Source organism: Acanthochromis polyacanthus, chromosome 4, assembly GCF_021347895.1.
Source record: "Acanthochromis polyacanthus isolate Apoly-LR-REF ecotype Palm Island chromosome 4, KAUST_Apoly_ChrSc, whole genome shotgun sequence".
In the NCBI taxonomy this organism is placed as follows: Eukaryota; Metazoa; Chordata; class Actinopteri; family Pomacentridae; genus Acanthochromis; species Acanthochromis polyacanthus.
The window spans coordinates 44,749,713-44,769,577 of NC_067116.1; the positions used below are offsets into that span (position 1 = coordinate 44,749,713).

The window sequence follows — 19,865 nt, forward strand, 5'->3', positions numbered from 1 at the left end:
AAGCCGGAGACGAAATGGCTTAAAAGTGTCGTTTTATTTTATATCTCCCCTTAATTTTAGGCAACACTACAAAGACATTCAAATAATAGGACAGCAACGTTCACACTTCCCCATCAAAACGATACAAAACGGACCGCCACATCCTTCGGAAATAAAATTAGTCACATGAGGCTCTTAAACGAATATGAAACTAAAAATGCACAATAATTCTCTCACATCATCATCTTCTAAGCCGCCGTTGTGCAACAGTCCCCTCCTGGTGAAATCAGATGAATACAGTACGAAGCTCAGTCCTTCTGGAACACAAAACATGTTGCAGGCACAAGGAAGAAAGTCAAAAAGGACGAGAGCGGTTTGATCTTTACAGTAGATATTCAGTCTTATGTTTCCGACTAAAGCTCCTCTCCTCACTCTGGAAGAAGAAAGCAACAGAAGCTTAGGAGGCATATTCTTTAAATGATAAACTATGGCTGCATACGTTGTCGTTTCTTAAGTGCTTCATTCCCTCGGCATGCTACTGTGTGATGCGACACGTCTCTGCAGACCTGCTCTCCAGTGTGACCTCGGGGTGAACGTTGCGCAGGTTTTTTTTTTTTTTTTTTGCAGAGTTCGTGGGTTTTCTGACGTATTTTTTCAGGGGTAAGTTATTTTTAGTGTGTTTTTGGGCCTTTGGTGGGAAGTCTTCAGTCTAATCTCCCCACAAAATGTCTCAATAATCGCTTCCTCTGCGTCGTCTTTAGTCACAACGAACGTCGTCCGTTTCCTCTGAAGACGCCGTCTCTGTTTTTTATTCTCATTTCAGCAGCGAGTGTCATGCATTAGGTGGTGAGATCGAACCGGCCTGAAGAGCAGCAGAGTTCAGCCTTTTGTTTCTTCTCAGAGGAGTGAAAATAAAGCTTAAGGTGCTGATGTTTAAACTGTACTGGAGCCTGCAGTGGGAGGGATGGTCAGTAGTTAGCGTGCCGCGATGCTGAAATGGAATGATCGGTAATAGACGTGGTTTCTGCTGTTTTTTTCTGCTTTTTCAATGAGCTGATTTACTCTGCACACTTTTAAATACGCTACTCCTGCATGAACCCACTAGATGGGTGAAGGAATTGCGGTTCAGATCCTCACACTTCAGTCTCTAAACCTCCTCCTGCCACGCGTGATTCCTCTTAATTCAAGGGTAGACACGGAACACGGAGAGTCAAAGTTATATTCATATGTGTATAGCTGCGTGTTAAGATTGTTTCTGAAGATACGAAAAGAGTTTAAATTGGTGACATTCTACCAGTCTCTAAGCTAGTAAACGCCTCGATGAGGAGGCGGAGGTCAAGCGCTCGCTGCTTCCTCCTTCTTGTCCTTCTTGCCCTCGCCTTCGCCCTCCCCCGCCTCGCTGCCGTCCCGTCGCCGTTTGCGGTTGCGAGCGCCGGCTTTGGACGCCGGCAGCGACTCCATGCCCAGGACTTTGTGGATCTGACGGAAAGCGAGCAGCCGCAGAGCGTGCTGGAAGGAGAGACAGCAACCAAACGTTTGTAGAGCAGCAGGCCACGCTTTATTCTGCTCAGATGGGAGATGAATGCGGCGTTTTTATACCTGTGCGCTGGCGGTTATGTCCTCCCGGGCCTGAAGCACCATGCTCTCCAAAGCATCCGTCTGCTCCTTCTCACAGGGATCCATCAGACCCGGTCCATCTGTGGAGAGAAAACCAGTCAGAAAACAACCAATGAAAGATGCAAAAACCAGCAAATGTGTGAATCCCTTCACAGTTTTCATGCCTGACAGAGTTAATGTGTAGCATCACAGAAGAACGAACAGGAGATGAAAAAAATACCTCAAGATCAAAAATAACATGAGACAAAAAACAACTTTCTCTGGAAGTGATTAAACCTCTGGACTGAGGATGTTCTTTAACCCTGGTGTCGTCCTGTGGGTCAAACTGAGACGTTTAAAAGTTTGAAAATGTGGAAAAAACAAACATTTTCACAGTGAAACTTCTGATGTCCACATTTTCAACATTTTTGGGAAATCTTTCAACATTTATTGGTGGATTAAAGAAATGTTAAATGTTTTTTAAGAACATTCACACAAAAAAAGAACCAAAATCCAGTGAAATTTGCTGGATTTTGGTTGATTTTTTGTGACTGTTTTTAAAAGAAATATTAAAAATTTTACTGATATATATGTAATCACTTTAGATATTTTTAGTTTTTTTTAAGATTTTTGCTAATTTTTTGAAAATATTCACAAGAATTTTCTTGCCAATTTTTTTTTTTTTAAATAAAACTTATGGAATTATTGGAATTTTCTTCCTGAAGGTTTTGCAAATTTTCAGAAATTTGGGGATTTTTTTTTAGACAAGGAAACAATATTTTTTGGTGACATGAGGGTTAACATTCATCTGTGGCTAAATGCGAGTTTATTCTGACTCTGCCTACATACAATCTGATTTTCATGATCAAAATGTAGCCAAACCTGGCTGCTTTTATGATATTTCATCAATTTTACTTTCCAGTTCCTGGTTTACAGCAAACTGAACATAGTGACTGCTGAACTGACCAGTATTTCCGCTGCAGATGAGCGAGGAGAGCAGCTATTACGACGCTAACTGCTAACATCCCTAATTTGCATTTACAGAGCAGCTAATCTGCTTGCTAGCGTGTTTCACCTGGCAGCAGGATCCCTGTAGAGATGCACTCCAGGACTCTACGCATGGCTTCTCCTGGACTCAGTGGACCTGTAGCGCTGCTGATCACCTTCTCCACCAGCAGCTCCATCGCCTGCAGAGTGAAAAACAGGAAATATGCAAAGAGACGCTCCACTTTATTCTGCAGATATTTAGTCTCTCTAGCCAGACTGCACCTCAGAATCATTCTGCTAGAAAGAGGACAAAAAAACACTCTGGGTTGTTTGGACTTCTTCAGACTGATGAAACTCGTGTTGGTGGAGCTAAACAAAAGATGAAGCTTCAGTGTTCCCTCAGAATAACGACAGCAGGATTTGTTTTGGTGGAAAATTTGCATGAAAGGAGGCGAGAACAGTCATTAAAACTCATAATTCAACTAAAAAAAATAGCAGAACTGCCTCACTGTAAAAAAAAAAACCCAAATCTCAACAACTCTTGAAGTTCTCAGTGTGAATGTTGCTGCTCAGGTGGCTGTCATCGTTTAGTTCTTAGCTGGTGAAGCTCTAAGTTTTGCTCATGTCAGCTGGTATCGACCATGTTTCATGTGGCGGAGACATCTGTCATGTAAAAGGATTAACTGAGTCTCAATTTATATGGAAAAGGTGTTTCCATCTCTCAGGAAGTGCATTAATTGTTGTTAAAAAAGACAAAAAAACGCCTTGAGTGAGGGAAAAAAAATTCTATTTTTTAAAATTTTGTTGTTCTTATTACCCAGTTCTGATGCAATACTTCAAATCTGTGTTCCCATGAGAATTAATGTCAATATATGAAGTTTAACATTCTCAGTGTGCAGCTGTCAGAAATAATCAGCTTCATATAATAGACCCTCCAGAAAAACGCGATTATGCGATCGCATGAATTCCTGCATTAATCACCAAAATACCGCTGATTATGCGGGGGTCAATTATTTCCCAAAAGGCCGCATAATCCCCGCAAAACAGCGCATAATTCCCGCAACAATCTCACAATTCCACGAAAAAAAAGAAATATGCGGGTCCTGCTTGATTTCACAATTTCCGCATAAAATGAGAAAACTATAACCAAAATAAATGGAGTTGTGAGTTTTTATGTGACGCCCGGCCTGACGTCATCAGTTCATTCACACACACACTAGAAGCACGAGCTGATGTAGACGAAAAACAAGAATGGCCAATGCTCAAAGATCACATTTACCTACGAATATTTCAGCCAGAGACCGGGCAAAACAGAACCCAGATTTACTGCACGGAAGTGGGGGGGGGAACTTTTTTGCCCCCCCCCGCAACATCGTTCTGGAGCACCGAAGAAAATCAACCGTGTTGTAGATAGTTTGCTCTGCCTCATAGTATAACTAAGCAGAAAGAATGTTTTATTTCTGAGAAATGTGTGATTGAGGAATGTTTAAGTCCTGCTTAAGCTGATAATCAATGAAACATTGGCAGCTCTTACTGTGATGTGTTTTGCATGTAGTTTGTCTGTTTATCTTTATATTGCTCTTTTTCATTCAGTGGTTGCCTAGTAACAGGATGTAGGAGAAGAATCACCTTTTTTTCCTCAGTTCTTACATATTTCGCATCTTTTTGCATATTTCACAACTATTCGCATACTTTGCAACTTTCCGCAATTTCCCCGCATAAAATGGCATAAAAAAACCCGCATATTTATTCGCATAATCAAGGATTTTAGACCGCGTTTTTCTGGAGGGTTTAATATAAATAAAATAAACACATTAACAAGACTTTCTGCAAGCATTCCTGTCTTGCATCATCTGCAGTAGCAGCATTTTTACCCTCATAACTTTAACACCATCATTTCATTTTGTGCTGAAGATGAGTCACGTTAACTTCCTTTAACGTGAACTGGCACATAATTTGATGCAGGCGGTCTGAGATAAAGAACATCAATAACCTCCTCCGTTATCTCTGATTGAAGCTTTAGTTTTTGTCGAGTCGACTTCCACAAACAAGACCCAGCTGTGTAGAACTGGCTTTGTAGTTCAGCTCCCTGATTAGGGTGTTTGTTGTGCCTAAACTATCACCTCACACAAAAATACTGATCCTTTACTGGCTCAGACCGAGGCTTGATTGCTTTTTACGATGCCGCCCGCAGAAACGCACACACAGGACAATAGAACATCTTACAAAACCAACTCCACAGAAGGCTGGCATCGCTACAAAACAAAATTCAAAGTGAAAACTTTAAAGAATCTACTCACCCAGGAGGGCATCTTCCCCCAGGTAGGAACCCGCTGGCACAAATCTCTCAGCACCCGAATGATGATCACACAGGACTGCAGGCCGTTAGCACGAGCCTTCAGAAATTAAGGGGAAAAAAAGACATCAAGTAACAGTAAAAAGGCTTTTATTTCACATATATTAACCCTCCTGTTGTCCTCAATTATGGGCACCAAAAAATATTGTTTCCTTGTCTGTGAAAAACACAAAAATTCAGCAAAAAAAATTCCCCAAATTTCTGAAAATTTGCTAAACTTTCAGGAAGAAAATTCCTATAATTCCGTAAAAGTTTCCCTTAAAAGATTTATTTAAAAAAAAATCTATATTTTTTCCACATTTTCCAACTTTAAAACAGGCCAACTTTAACCTGCAAGACGACATGAGGGTTAATTAAAAAATTACAAATTTGCTTTGCTCCATTAGAGAAGTCTTCAATGACACAAAAACTGCAGCAATATATCGTTTTTATTTTGATTTGAACGGCCAGAAAACTAAGAAAATTTCCTCAATTATGGTGAAATTCCCTGGTCATGTTGACAAAATATTCTAAATAATAGTGTGAGTGCCGCTTAACTAATAATGATGAAAGAGGAAGAAAACATGACCCAACGACGAGGAGTTCCCCGAGAAATAAGGAAACGGCAGTAATCTGGAACGTCAGACTAATAAAACGTTTGTGGTTCTGCAGAGCCACACATCCAGCAGAATCCTGTCCTATCGCTAAAACATCGATTCCCTCTGTATGTTTTGAAGCAGCAGTTTCTTACTAAAATGTTGAATTTCTTGCTGCGAGTTTTTTTTAATTCCACAACAGTAAAGCTCAGGCATAAACAGCATTTAACACTTCATTTCCTACATTCTGGTGGATGTTTTAGAACCAACTTGTGCATTTTTTTGCATCAATTTATGGAAGAATTGTCTGTTTTTATATGAAAGAAAACCCATTAGACAATTCAGAATGAAATTCAGAGTAACGTACTAAAGCTCTGAGGCATTCTGTGTCGCTTTCATATATTTATTCTAGGGCTGGCCCGAATAGTGGTTTCTGTCCTCCGGATATTCGGGCCCTATTAAAGACGAATATCCGAATATTCGTTCCGCCCCGTAACGTCCGACGGAGGGGGGGGATATTCGGATACCAAAATTAATATCCGGATAATGCCGTAGTGAACGAATATTCGGCTATTCGGCATATTCGGGTCCAGCCCTAGAAATATCACAATGTTCAGGTTACATTTGTTTATATAATCCCACAGAACGGCACATTACAGCTCAGGAAAAGTGGAAAATAAAATGATTCTTTCTGCTTTTACAGTCTATGGCTCTGATAAACGGTGTAATTTATGAGACTATTCAAAGACGGCATGACTTTGAAACTTGTCTGCAGTTTTCATGGTTCTCAGGTTCAGCACATTACAAAACAATATCTGTTTTTGTGATAATTTTTGTGAATTATTAACGTCTAAACTACGCTACCGAGTCTGACAGAAAACAAGAATTCAACACATTTTTCCCTGAACTGATTAAAACTGTGATTCACGGATGAGACTTTGATAAAACCTACAAATAATCCTGCAAAAACAACACTTTTATTAAGACTCAGCTCAAAAACTATCAACCAGAGGCTCACAACTTGAGTCAACCTTTTGAGAGGAAGGTGTCCGTTTCATGTCTGGGATTGCAGAATTACACTAAATATTCAGCGGTTAAATGAGCTCATAATTCATACTCATATTGTGGGAATAAAGAAACACTCCCATCTCTTTCTGAGAAACTGATGACTGTGAGGAATGCAGTTGTGGTTTATCAAAATTCCTGTTTCTTTCATGTTTACACTGGGAGGAACAAAGCAGAAGGAGGAGGATGTATTCCCTGCAAAAAGTACCATTGTACATGAATAAAAGCCGTATAAGCAGCAAATTTAACTGTAATTCAGTCCAGCTAAATTGTGTAATTGCTAACAGTTACTAGGGCCCTATTGGAAAGCAAAGAATTATTTTTTTGCCCAAAGGAATCGCCTTTTTGAGGGCTTAAACATGCTCAAAAACTGGTGAAAAGTTTGATATTTTATGGGTTTTAATGGCTCCATAGCGCCTCTCGCAACATTTGTGCCATTTGTGGACTGGATGTTTCAGCTCCAGCTACCAAATTTGGTAACCAAATGTAGGGAAAAAAACGCCAATGGCTGCCATATTCTAAACTCAACAGGAAGTCCACCATTTTGCTTCAACTGTGAGATTTTTTGTTATTTTTGCTCATTTTGAAGCGCTAAACTCCTTATAAGGGGTAATTCCAAGAGACCTCAGATTTAGACATTATATACAGCAGGTCTTAGTGATGGAAAGTTACCAAAATGTTCTGCAAAGACTAAAGGCGTGGCCATGGCAGCACCCTGAACTTTGATGCTTCGCCATGAAACAGGAAGTGCTGTCCAACCACCACCTACAAGTTCCAATCTGCCTCAGACTTTACATGTTTGATCAGCGTCCAGCAGCCCTGACCCATAAGCCAAAATACATTCACAGTCATAGCGCCACCTACTGGCCACAGGAAGTTATAGGCAAGTACCACTGCTGTTTTGTGATACAATCCTTGAAATTTGTCACCTTCACAATCTTAGTGTGAAGCATTTTCTCCAGTAGTTTTTGGCAACTTAGGAATGCTAAAAAATTCACCAAAATTTCCACACACATCACAGTCTGCTAAAGGAAGGACACTGAATGTGTCTCGGGAATGCATGTGCCACAACGCCCCCTACAGTATTTGTAACAATTAACCCACGCAGCACATGTCACCCACATCTACGAAATTTGGTAGCCACGTGTAACTCGTCAGGATGCACAAAAAAGCCTCATGGATCCATACCCTAAACAGAAGGAAGTCCATCGAATTTGCTGCAAGATTTTTGGTGATTTTTTGTCATTTTCAGGGGGTAAATCCTCATAAGGGGGTAACTCCAAAAGACCAGCATATACAACTGGACTGAATGATGAAAAGTTACCAAAATGTTCTGCAAAGTCTAAAGGCGTGGCCATGGCAGCCCCCTGAACTTTGATGCTTCGCCATGAAACAGGAAGTGCTGGCCAACTACCGTCCACAAGCTCCAATCTGCCTCAAACTTTACATGTTTGATCAGCGTCCTGCACTGATCACATCCACATGCCAAAAATGCATTCATTCATAGCGCCACCTATTGGCAACAGGCTATATGTAGCTAGCTATATGTAGCTCATCAGGACACACAAAAAGGTCTCCTGGAGCCATACCTTAAACCCATCTGTCATTTTCAGGCGTTCACTCCTCATAGGGAAGTCACTATAACAACAGGTCTTAGTGATGAAAAGTTATCAAAATGTTCTGCATCAGTCCGAGGACATGGCCATGACAGCTCCCCCAACTTTGACGCTTCTCCACGAAACAGGAAGTGCTGTCTAACTCCCCTCAATCTGCTTCAAACTTTGCATTTTTGATCAGAGTCCTGCCCTGATGACATCCATAAGTCAATATCCATCAACAGTCATAGCGCCACCTGCTGGTAACAGGAAACTACATGTTTTACCCGATGCTGTGCTTGTTTCAGCCGGCTGACCATATTCACCTCCAATGTGGTGACACAAGCAATGAAGATGTTGATGATTCATGGAGAAAACGGTGACTGGTCATCAAACGTCACGTCTGTGGGGGCACGGCGAATTTTGATGTCTCGCCATGACAACTGAAGTATTTATATCTCAGCTATACATGATCCAGTCTGCCCCAAGGTCACAGTCATAGCGTCAACTACTGGTAGCAGGAAGTTGCAGTCATTATATTTGCACGTATCAATGCCAGAAAGCTTGTGACATAATCCTTGAGGTTAGTTGACAAAAACAACTCCTTGAAATATCTGCCACACCCCGACACGCGCGGGTGTGCGAGGGCCCGTTCAACGCTGCTTTCACCTTTGATTTATTCTATTATTTTCAAACGGATGCTCTCAGCTCTCGTGATGCATTTACCTGAAACCATTTGGCGTGACGCAGAGCAGCCAGATATTCCAGACATTTCTTCCTATTCAGCAGATCAGGAGGATCATTGTCAGGCAAACCTGTTGGAAATAACACAAACTGACTCATGACTTACAGTAAAAACTAGAGCAAAACCCACATGAAAACACATTAACTGTAGATGTCAGGGATGAGATAATCACTGGAAGTTCATGTGTGCCTCACGTGACCAAACAGTCCCCTTCAAAAATTCCTGCTTCGTTTCAGTTTGTTTGGTTTGAAAAATAATAAGAGGAAGATATGAAAGAACAAGGAAAGCTCCAAATACGAACAGAAAGTTTCCATTTTACACATTTTCTGAGTTAGAAAATAGCAAAAATAAAAGTAGTGAAATAGCACCAAAGTTGAATTGTAAAAAATGTAAATGTGGATGTAAAAAAAGAGGGAAATCCAAGTGATTCAGAGAGAAGAGTGGTGGAGTTTTTGTCTGATTTTTAGTTTTAGACGCCAGTTTCTCATCCTGTTTTGATGCCTCTTTCTTTTAAAAACATTTTGACTCGTCAAAAACAGATGTAACTAATAAAATTCACAATGTCTGCATTACATTTAGGTGTTCCATGGGTTCGAACACGTAAAATGCAACAGATTCATCTCTAATGCTATTACTTACATCTGAGCTTTTCCTGCCGCGACACGTCAAAATGTTCACCGTGAGAAAGAAGCAAATGAAGCAAAATGAAGCCCTGTTTCCTTTTTACTGCACATATTTCACTGTAATTATCTAAAAACAAATGCAATCTTTGTTTTTAGGCATTTTTAAGATTTTTTTTATTATTATTTACGACAACAAAATGGCACCAATGTCAAGCCGTCATACTTTCAAAGCGCAAAACCCTTCAGCATTTAAAATATTTACTTTAAGACGTGAACTCGATTAACTCTGAACATTGTGGATTTCCTCTTTTTTGCATTTGCACAAGAAGCCGAGTGACGCAAAGATGAATAAATCAGATCTTTAAACTGAAACACGGCCTCAGCTGATCAAGTTTTAGAATTAATCTTGTGCAATCGCGTTTCTCAGTACTTTAAAATAGTAAACCAGTTTGATAAATCTTTGTCCAAGATTAGCTTCATTAGCAGAACTTAAACCCGACATGTGTCTGTGTTGGATTTAGATGTTCATGAGTTTATAAATAAATCAAAGAAAACAAACAGGGGACAGAGTCTGAGGACACATTTTCGTAAGACTGACCACCTAAACATGACAAATGGCAGGTTTTCTCCAGAACAGTCGATGTGGTTACTGATGGCTGTGATGAAGTAATAGCTCAGCCGTGGGGCTTTCCACACTTCCATGTTCACTAGAACGGCAGCAACAACACAGGAGATGAAGCCTTCTTACAGGGGAAATACAGAAAACAAAAAGACAAAGCCACCTCGTTGTTGTTGAAGTCTACACTACCATACCACTCAGAATCACAGAGCCACATTTATCACACCTCTCAGAGTGTTTTTAGCTGCGCTCCCAGTAGGGCTGGCCCGAATAGTGGTCCGAATATTCGGGCCCTATTAAAGACGAATATCCGAATATTCGTTCCACCCCGTAACGTCCGCCGGAGTGTGTGTGTGGGGTGTGTGTGCGTGTGTGTGTGTGTGTGTGGGGGGGGGGGGTTGGATGTGGCAGTGACGGCCGGATATATTTTGTCTTCAGTTACACACGTGGACAAAATTGTTGGTACCCCTCAGTTAAAGAAGGAAAAACCCACAATTCTCACTGAAATCACTTGAAACTCACAAAAGTAACAATAAATAAAAATTTATTGAAAATTAAATAATCAAAATCAGCCATCACTTTTGAATTGTTGATTAACATAATTATTTAAAAAAACAAACTAATGAAATAGGGCTGGACAAAAATGATGGTACCCATAACTTAATATTTTGTTGCACAACCTTTTGAGGCAATCACTGCAATTAAACGATTTCTGTATTTGTCAATGAGCGTTCTGCAGCTGTCAACAGGTATTTTGGCCCACTCCTCATGAGCAAACAGCTCCAGTTGTCTCAGGTTTGATGGGTGTCTTCTCCAAATGGCATGTTTCAGCTCCTTCCACATATGTTCAATGGGATTCAGATCTGGGCTCATAGAAGGCCACTTTAGAATAGTCCAACGCTTTTCTCTCAGCCATTCTTGGGTGTTTTTGGCTGTGTGTTTTGGATCGTTGTCCTGTTGGAAGACTCATGACCTGCGACTGAGACCAAGCTTTCTGACACTCGGCAGCACATTTCTCTCCAGAATGCCTTGATAGTCTTCAGATTTCATCTTACCTTGCACACTTTCAAGACACCCTGTGCCAGATGCAGCAAAGCAGCCCCAAAACATTACTGAGCCTCCTCCATGTTTCACCGTAGGGACAGTGTTCTTTTCTTCGTATGCTTGGTTTTTGAGTCTATGAACATAGAGTTGATGTGCCTTACCAAAAAGCTCCAGTTTGGTCTCATCTGTCCAAAGGACATTCTCCCAGAAGCTTTGTGGCTTGTCAACATGCATTTTTGCAAATTCCAGTCTGGCTTTTTTATGAGTTTTTTTCAGCAGTGGTGTCCTCCTTGGTCGTCTCCCATGAAGTCCACTTTGGCTCAAACAACGACGAATGGTGCGATCTGACACTGATGTACCTTGGCCTTGGAGTTCACCTTTAATTTCTTTGGAGGTTGCTCTGGGCTCTTTGGATACAATTCCAACGATCCGTCTCTTCAATTTGTCATCAATTTTCCTCTTGCGGCCACGTCCAGGGAGGTTGGCTACTGTCCCGTGGGTCTTGAACTTCTGAATAATATGAGCCACTGTTGTCACAGGAACTTCAAGCTGTTTAGAGATGGTCTTATAGCCTTTACCTTTAAGATGTTTGTCTATCATTTTTTTTCGGATGTCCTGGGACAATTCTCTCCTTCGCTTTCTGTTGTCCATGTTCAGTGTGGTACACACCTTTTCACCAAACAGCAGGGTGACTACTTGTCTCCCTTTAAATAGGCAGACTGACTGATTATGAGTTTGGAAACACCTGTGATGTCAATTAAATGACACACCTGAGTTAATCATGTCACTCTGGTCAAATAGTTTTCAATCTTTTATAGAGGTACCATCATTTTTGTCCAGGCCTGTTTCATTAGTTTGTTTTTTTAAATAATTATGTTAATCAACAATTCAAAAGTAATGGCTGTTTTTGATTATTTAATTTTCAATAAATTTTTATTTATTGTTACTTTTGTGAGTTTCAAGTGATTTCAGTGAGAATTGTGGGTTTTTCCTTCTTTAACTGAGGGGTACCAACAATTTTGTCCACGTGTGTAATAGAATTCCCAAACAGCAGAGGTCTTGAGCTTCTTGTCTTGTGTTTATCCACGAAGTGAAGCGTAACGTCAGAATCTGCAGCAACCCGGACATTCAGGTGGTGGTAAGAAACACGAATGGATGAGCAGAGATGAGCCGAACACGACGGGATGAGCCGAAGTGGGCCGAAGGCGAAAGGAAGAGACGAGCTCCGAATATTTTCGTCTGGGGGGAGGAGGGGGTGATCACATAGACACATGGGTATATGTTTATGTGATCACAGGACGAGATGAGCCGATGTGGGCCGAAGGCGGAGGAAAGACGGTAACGCCAAATATTCATTCCGGTAGCGTCCGACCCAGGGGAGGACGCGAAAATTCGGATACCAAAGTTAATATCCGGATACCGCCGTAGCGAACGAATATTCGGAAATTCGGGTCCAGCCCTAGCTCCCAGCCCCTGCGGCGGGTTTTCCTTCTCTGAAAAGCTTCATAAATGTGGACAAACTGCTGAATTTACTCTCTTCTCAGTGGTACCAGTGTGGCCCTCAGCTTGCCTAGGTCTGCTGATACAGAATCGGGGGCACTGATCAACAAACCCAAACAAAACGCAGGAAAAATAAAGTAAAATAACAAAAGACAGCGGCCACAGAAAACATTCCTACCATGTTTTCCAAACGGGGAAAGAACACATCAGAATGCAGGCGGAGGAGTGTCGGCAGCACAATGATCCCAGGAAATGATCTTTACAGTCGAACAGGAGGGGAGAATGGCGATAAATTCACTGGTTTAATCTTAACATGGCTTCATTATTGATCATTGTGCGGCGATAAAAAGACACTCCAGCACCTCGTCACTGATAATGCCGCTTTAACACGCAGGGATGAAGAACGAGGGGATGGGAAGTCGCTGGACCTCAAAATCCCCTCGATTGAATCATCGCCGAAATGCAACAAGAAGCAAAACTTCTCCTGAGTCTATTCATGAAAGGAAACAACAACATTTGAAGTTTTTTTTTCCCATCCCTGGGCATTATCTGAACAGCGATAATCTGTCATCAAAGGATCCGAAAGGTGTGAAGTCATCCGAGCGTGTGTTCATGAAATAAACACACACCCTAGTGGCACAGAAAGGTCGGAGAGCCCGGCTTTTGATTCCCATGTCGTGGAAAAGAAATAAAGAAATTGGGGGAGGGAACTAGTGTAGCTGCAAAAAATGGGGAAATGAAAAAAGTGGGACAAATGAATGTGTGATTTTTTTTACTCCTTATTTTAAGGGGTTAAAGGAAGGAAATCTCAGACGTGGGCTTGGTTACAGTCCCACCTCACGTTCCTAAAATTTAGGTCGCTAATGGGTGGAAGGGTGGAGCAAAGAGGGGGGAGTAAATATAAATATAAGTGCATTACACACATCTGCTAACATTTGGTGGTCTGGTACTGAAAGCTTTGGCTTCTCTAACCTTTCTCAGCCGCTTTTCCTCCTGCCTGCTTGTCCTTCTCAGCAGCAGGGTCCTCCCTCATCAGCGGCGAGGTGAGGGAAATCGTCACCTGCATTTTGGGCTCCTTGCTTGAAAATATGACGATGTTCGCCTCCTCGGGGTGAGCCTGCACCTCATACTGATCTTCAGAAAATGTCTGCCGGTTAAAAGGACACTTGGGATTACTCACTACAGAGGAGGAAGGGTGTAGGAGGGGCAAACAACAGCCTCGTTTGGGCGACTCTAAAGGGCAATACAGACTCTCTTACCTTAATTTTATTCCTTAAGTTAACGGGGATTCGGTTAATTTGTTTAAATAAAGTCACAAAGACTAAAATAATCTCATTATTTTGTCATTAATGGTGGTTTTAGTGGTTAAAAAAGGGGGGTGGTTAAAGAGTCCCATCTCACTCTGTAGGATTCAGGTGTCATAACCAGGCAGTAAATCTAAAGATCAGTGAAAAGCAGCTTTAATCAAACACTCGTTACGGCTAAAGCAGGAGGGAAGAAGAGTTACAGCACATCACAACCCTGCAAATCCTCAGATTGAAAGCAATTTTTTTTAAAAATGGGTTTTTCTCTTCAGCCTGGAGGCAGTTCGGTCATGTGAGAACGTGGAAAAATCTCTCCCAAAGCTAGAATCCACAAAGATGCTACGTCCTCGGGGCTCTTTTATACCCACAATCGCTGAGTGAAGGTTTAAAAATTAACTCATTAACCAGCAAATACTCAGCTGGATGTCCACAGAAAGCTAAAGCGCTAAAAGCTAACTCGTAAATGCACAAGCGGAGGACAAACTGCTCTTATTTCTGGCTTTGGAGAAGACTTTCCATGTCCACAAATGACAAAAGAACTGCTCTAGTGTTTGAGATAAACCCAGTTAAGACGTAATATTTATGCTGAGGAAGTGTATTTTGCCAAAATGTAGTTTTCCTCCTCCATAACAGAAGTATTAAGGGTGAAAACTTTTCTTTTTTTAACTCGTGTCCCTGTGAATCCAGGTCTTATGACACAAGTCATAAGATGCCGCACGACAAAGACTAGTTTCCTCTTTTTAAATATCTGCAGCACCTGACCGACATGGCATTTATCGAACAAATTACCCTTTCTTCTGTAAGAGAACTTGGCTTCAGTTCCTTTTTAAACAGTAAATGTTATAAATCTGGGTAACGTTCCCTCCCACACAGCATGGAAAGTGGACATCCTAAACGAGCAGCCTGTCGGTGAGGTGGGCTTACCGCCAGCTCCTTGGGCAGCTGCTTAGCGATGCTCTTCAGTAACGAGATTGTAGGTTTCTTAGCTGTCAGCAGGATGAGCTCCACGTTTCTGTCCCCACGAAGCAGAAGACCTTTGGCCAGGATGCCGACTCTCATCACACCTTTCAGCAGCCGGGCCGCGTTCTCAGTTCTGTCAGAGATAAAAACAGAACAAAGTAAAGACTCAGAGCGAACGGTTTTAAAGATATTTTAAAATTCTGTACAGTGTGAAGCTTCAGGAGACACATTCAACACGTCTTCATATCGTGGACTTTTAATAATCCTTATATTAGCTGTTTAGGCTAGCAGCTTAAGCTAATCATATATGCTTTGTATTGTATGTTTTTATCTCTGATGTTTATTATTTAGTTTTCTGTGAATTTTAAGGCTTTTTTTAATGGTATTTTTTAACAGTGTGAAGCTGCACCTTGATGGATGTTTAGCTTTTTTGTCTTCATTTACGAGCACTAAAAAATATTGTTTCCTTGTCTGAAAAAAATCCAAAAATTCAGCAAAAAAATTCCACAAATTTCTGAAAATTTGCAAAACCTTCAGGAAGAAAATTCAAATAATTCCTTAAAAGTTTCCCTTGAAAAAATATTTTAAAAAATCCCCCAAAGTTGGTAAGAAAATTCTTGTAAATATTTTCAAAAAATGAGTAAAAATCTTCCAAAAAAAAAAAAGTGACTACATTATAAAACGGTCTAGCTGCTGAAACCAGGCAGGCATCGTTCTTTAATGTATTTAAAACTAAGCTGAAGACGTGTTTTCTTTTACATATGAATCTTAAATTGTTTAACTGATGTCTTTGTTATTGTTTTATTTTTTTTACAACACTTTGACGGAAAGTGCTTTATAAATAAATTTATTATTTTCTTTTTACCCTTTTTCTTCTCCACCTTCAGCGTCAGTATCAGCAGCAGGAGGAGAAGCTGGAGTTTCCTTCTCCAGCAGGGAGTCGGACACCAGCTTCAGAGCTCTCTCTGAGTGGGAGACGATCCTCTGAACGGCCTGCAGCTCCTCCTCCACCGGGTAGATGGTCGAGTGTTTGGCCATGATGTGGCGGTCGTCCGGGGAGTCGGGCCGACGCACACAGGACTGAAGAACGAGAGAAGAAAGGGTGGATTGTGGACACTTTCAATCAGGATTATTCTGTACATTTAAAAAAGTCTCAACCTTTTTCTTCAGATACAGAAATGTGAGCATCATCAGGACTAAAGGTCCTTACACACTGGGTGCGTTTTTTACGTGCTTTTTTTTCGGACGTCAATATTTTTTTTCAAACCTGTATCCTGTCAATACACGCGTTCACATCGGCAACGTTTTCTCGCTCAGCGATTTTGCAGCATTTATTTTTTCGGATCATGGTCGATTTTTCTAAAGTTTCGCATTCTTTGTGACCACTTCTGACCAATCAGATTGCGTGTTGTTGCGACATCCCATTCACCGGCATACAACATACTTTTCACTGTCAATTGCGTTGATGTCACGGTCATCAATTAGGTCTCGGTTGTTACCTTACGTTTATGGATTATAGTTTAATGTTGTGCTTACCCGGTACTGGCCCCGACTCACATTACAGTACATGATATCAAGACAGAAAGACATCGCAACGCATCTAATCAGAACTGAAAATAATCCGTCCGGTGTTGTGTTTTCTGCTTTTAGTATCTGTGGCATATGGTAGATATTATTATTATTCATACTTTATAGTTGAAGAAGTGAAGAAGATGTGGAGGAATTTGAGGGACACGTACGTGAGAAAGAAGAGAGAGGAGGGAGAAATGACGAGGAGTGGCCAGGCAGGTGGAAAACAGAAGAATAGGTGGAAATATATTACGGCAACGTCTTCCTCCCCTTCGGAAAGTCGCAAAAACGCATCGTGCTTGATATGTATGGACAGGTGCGTCAAAACTCGCATCCGAATATTTCGCAATTTCGCATCGTTTATTCGCATCGCTCCCGGTGTGTAAGGACCTTTACCCACATATAAATTAATCCTGTGAATCATCGTTATTTTCCATATTCAGTAGAATCTGTGCAATATCTGAATTTCTGCAACTTCACTTAGTCACTTTTTTAACCCTCATGTCGTCCTGCGGCTCAAAATTGACCCGTTTTAAAAACTGAAAATGTGGAGAAATAAATATATTTTCACACTGAAACTTCTGATGTCCACATTTTCAACATTTTCGGGAAATTTCTGAACATTTTTTGGTGGGAAAAAAAAAGAAATGTTGAAAATGTCTCTTAAGAACATTCACAAAAAAATCAACTAAAATCCAGAGAATTTCACTGGATTTTGGTTGATTTTTTTGTGATTGTTCTTAAAAAATATTAGAAGTTTTACTGATATATATGCAATCAATTTGGATACTTTTAGGATTTTTTTTGAAGATTTTTACTCCTCTTTTTCAAACATTTTCTTGAAAAATTTGTTTGTTTTTTTTTAAATAAAACTTTCAAGGGAAACTTTTGAGGGATTATTGGAATTTTCTCTCCCTGAAGTTTTTGCAAATTTTCAGAAATTTGGGAATTTTTTTAGCTGAATTTTTGAATTTATTTCGGACAAAGAAACAATGTTTTTTGGTGCCCATTAATTAGGACAACAGGAGGGTTAAATGCTGTTAAATCTGCTGCAATGCAACACAACACCTCTGCAATAAATTCTACTGTTGCAAAGCTTCTAAATTACCAGTTTTTGTTGTGGAAAAAAGCTTGTAATTCTACTTTATTTTTATCTCAGAGGTCACAGTGGGTAGCATTACATTTTAAACTGTTCTAATATATTGCCCCTGTTCATTTATGGGAATGTGGTGGACAAAATATCAGCAACCCTCTTTAAATATAATTTTAATTGCCCCCTGGGGATAAATAAAGTTTTCTAAATCTGAAAGCACAACCACCGCACACTATGAGCTCAGTAATTAATCCTAAAGGTAGATTAAAAATCTACATTTTTGCTCCTTTTTTCTTTTAGTTATGGCCTATATCTCTGAATAAACCTGAGAGCAGCAGAAAGTTGATATTTTCAAAGGCAAACTCAAGAGCCACCTTTGAAGAAAGGTTCTATTTATTTATTATTCTCCTTAGGACTAATTTTATTCATTTATTTCTCTATTTATTCACTTATTTACACATTTTAGTCTTAAATGTACTGCTTATCCCTTCATTTTTAGCATTTCTAGTTCTGTTTTTGTCATTTTTGACTTAATAATAGAAGTGTTTATTTTAATATGTTTTATTTATTTATCTTGCTTATTTGATCTCATCCGCTGTTGTATATGACAACGATTCCTCAGTTCCTTCCGGTGTTTTAGAGTCCGTTTTTATTTATAGCATGACTTTGGGGGTTGCTTGTTCTGTTTCATTGCATTTTTTTGATCAATAATGAATCTAAAGTAGAATTATAACACACAGAAGCTTCTCTAAAGTATAAGATTATGTTAGACTTCATCAGTTGTGCCTAATAAAGTGGCCAGTGCGTGCATATTCCACTTATTTTTGCACATATTTGCACTTTTCCCCCTTTGCTGCTGCAACACTGCAAATTTCCCCGCTGCAGGATTAATAAACGCTCCTCTGATTTTAATTAATGCAGACAAATTTAACAGGAGAAAAGGCTGCAGTGCCGCTGCTCACCAGTAGAGGGGGCACCGGCATCCCGGGGCGACTCATCAGAGGTGGAGGCGCCATCCTGCGTCTCTGCTCCCCCCAGTACATCTGCTCCTCCTCCATCCTCCTCCAGTACATGTCCTCCTCATACCGCCGGCTGCAGACATTAAAAAACATTTATTCCAACAGAGACTGATTAAAGCTGCTATTAACAGTAGACTGAGAACTGTTAAAAAGAATCAAATGAAGCATTTATTCTGATCATAGAAAGGAATTATCATCACAGGAGTGACACAATTCATATAGAGGAAAATTACTGAAGTGGATCTGAAATAAAACCATCGCACTGAATTTAATGGTGAATCTAGGACTTGGCGTGTTTTATTTCCACAAAGAATAAAGATAATGTGAGTAATCAGTGACAGAAGGAGTCAAGAAAATCAGAGAAACCTGGATAAAAATGTCAAAAAGTAAGACATGAAGTGACATTTCCACACGTGCAAGCAAGCCAAGTTCAGTACATCCAATACGAGTATAAAACGTATAAATGCATCTGAGTTATTCCAAATAAAATCAACTAAAGTTGATAAAGGTTCCCATCTGATCTCCTCAGAATCAGTTCATTTTTTGTGCACAATAACATATTTACTAAAGCTATGCACAACTTTACCGTTCTATGAAGAATATCTTTAAGATACAAAATGTCACTAAATAAGAAACGCGAGCCACAAAAGGAGAAAAACAAACGACCACAATGAGAAAAAACTGTCCCTAAGACACACAAAACAACACAAAACTAACGACAGAAAAGGGACAAAAATGTAAGATAAGCACAAAACAACAAACCTAGACACAAAAAAAGAAACCTAAATCACATTTTTGTTTAATTACCAACTGTGAGCATCATTATTATGGGATGTATCGTAGGCTGAACAGGAAAACTGCAGAAGTTTAATGACAGATCCATAGAAACAATCACTGGTTCCCTGGATGTGTTTCTGTTTTCTGATAATTCACCAGAGGAAACTGTAAAAAGAGTGATAGTGTGTCTCTCTGCGGTAGTTTTGTGTTTTTGTGGTCATATTGTTTCTATTTGTGGTAGTTTAGTGTTTTTGTGGTCATATTGTTTCTATTTGTGGTTGTTTAGTGTTTTTGCGGTCATATTGTTTCTATTTGTGGTTGTTTAGTGTTTTTGCGGTCATATTGTTTCTATTTGTGGTTGTTTTGTGTTCTTGTGGTCATATTGTTTCTATTTGTGGTTGTTTTGTGTTCTTGTGGTCATATTGTTTCTATTTGTGGTTGTTTTGTGTTCTTGTGGTC

The 19,865-nt window shown here is 40.1% G+C and overlaps 1 protein-coding gene across 5 annotated transcripts in view; it reads right to left on the reverse strand.

The window, feature by feature from the left end:
• Nucleotides 1-15: 15 nt before the first annotated feature.
• zfr2 (zinc finger RNA binding protein 2) overlaps nucleotides 16-19,865 on the reverse strand; it is a 45,246-nt gene continuing 25,396 nt past the window's right edge. For all 5 annotated transcript variants that reach the window (XM_022208970.2, XM_022208969.2, XM_022208968.2 and 2 more), the window contains 9 exons: nucleotides 18,573-18,702; nucleotides 15,814-16,028; nucleotides 14,913-15,081; nucleotides 13,657-13,831; nucleotides 8,880-8,968; nucleotides 4,863-4,958; nucleotides 2,651-2,762; nucleotides 1,579-1,676; nucleotides 16-1,488 (listed from right to left, as the gene is read on the reverse strand). In XM_022208970.2, the coding sequence (XP_022064662.2) occupies nucleotides 1,315-1,488; nucleotides 1,579-1,676; nucleotides 2,651-2,762; nucleotides 4,863-4,958; nucleotides 8,880-8,968; nucleotides 13,657-13,831; nucleotides 14,913-15,081; nucleotides 15,814-16,028; nucleotides 18,573-18,702 (1,258 nt within the window). In that variant the 3' untranslated portion in view covers nucleotides 16-1,314. The remainder of the gene's footprint in view (nucleotides 1,489-1,578; nucleotides 1,677-2,650; nucleotides 2,763-4,862; nucleotides 4,959-8,879; nucleotides 8,969-13,656; nucleotides 13,832-14,912; nucleotides 15,082-15,813; nucleotides 16,029-18,572; nucleotides 18,703-19,865) is intronic.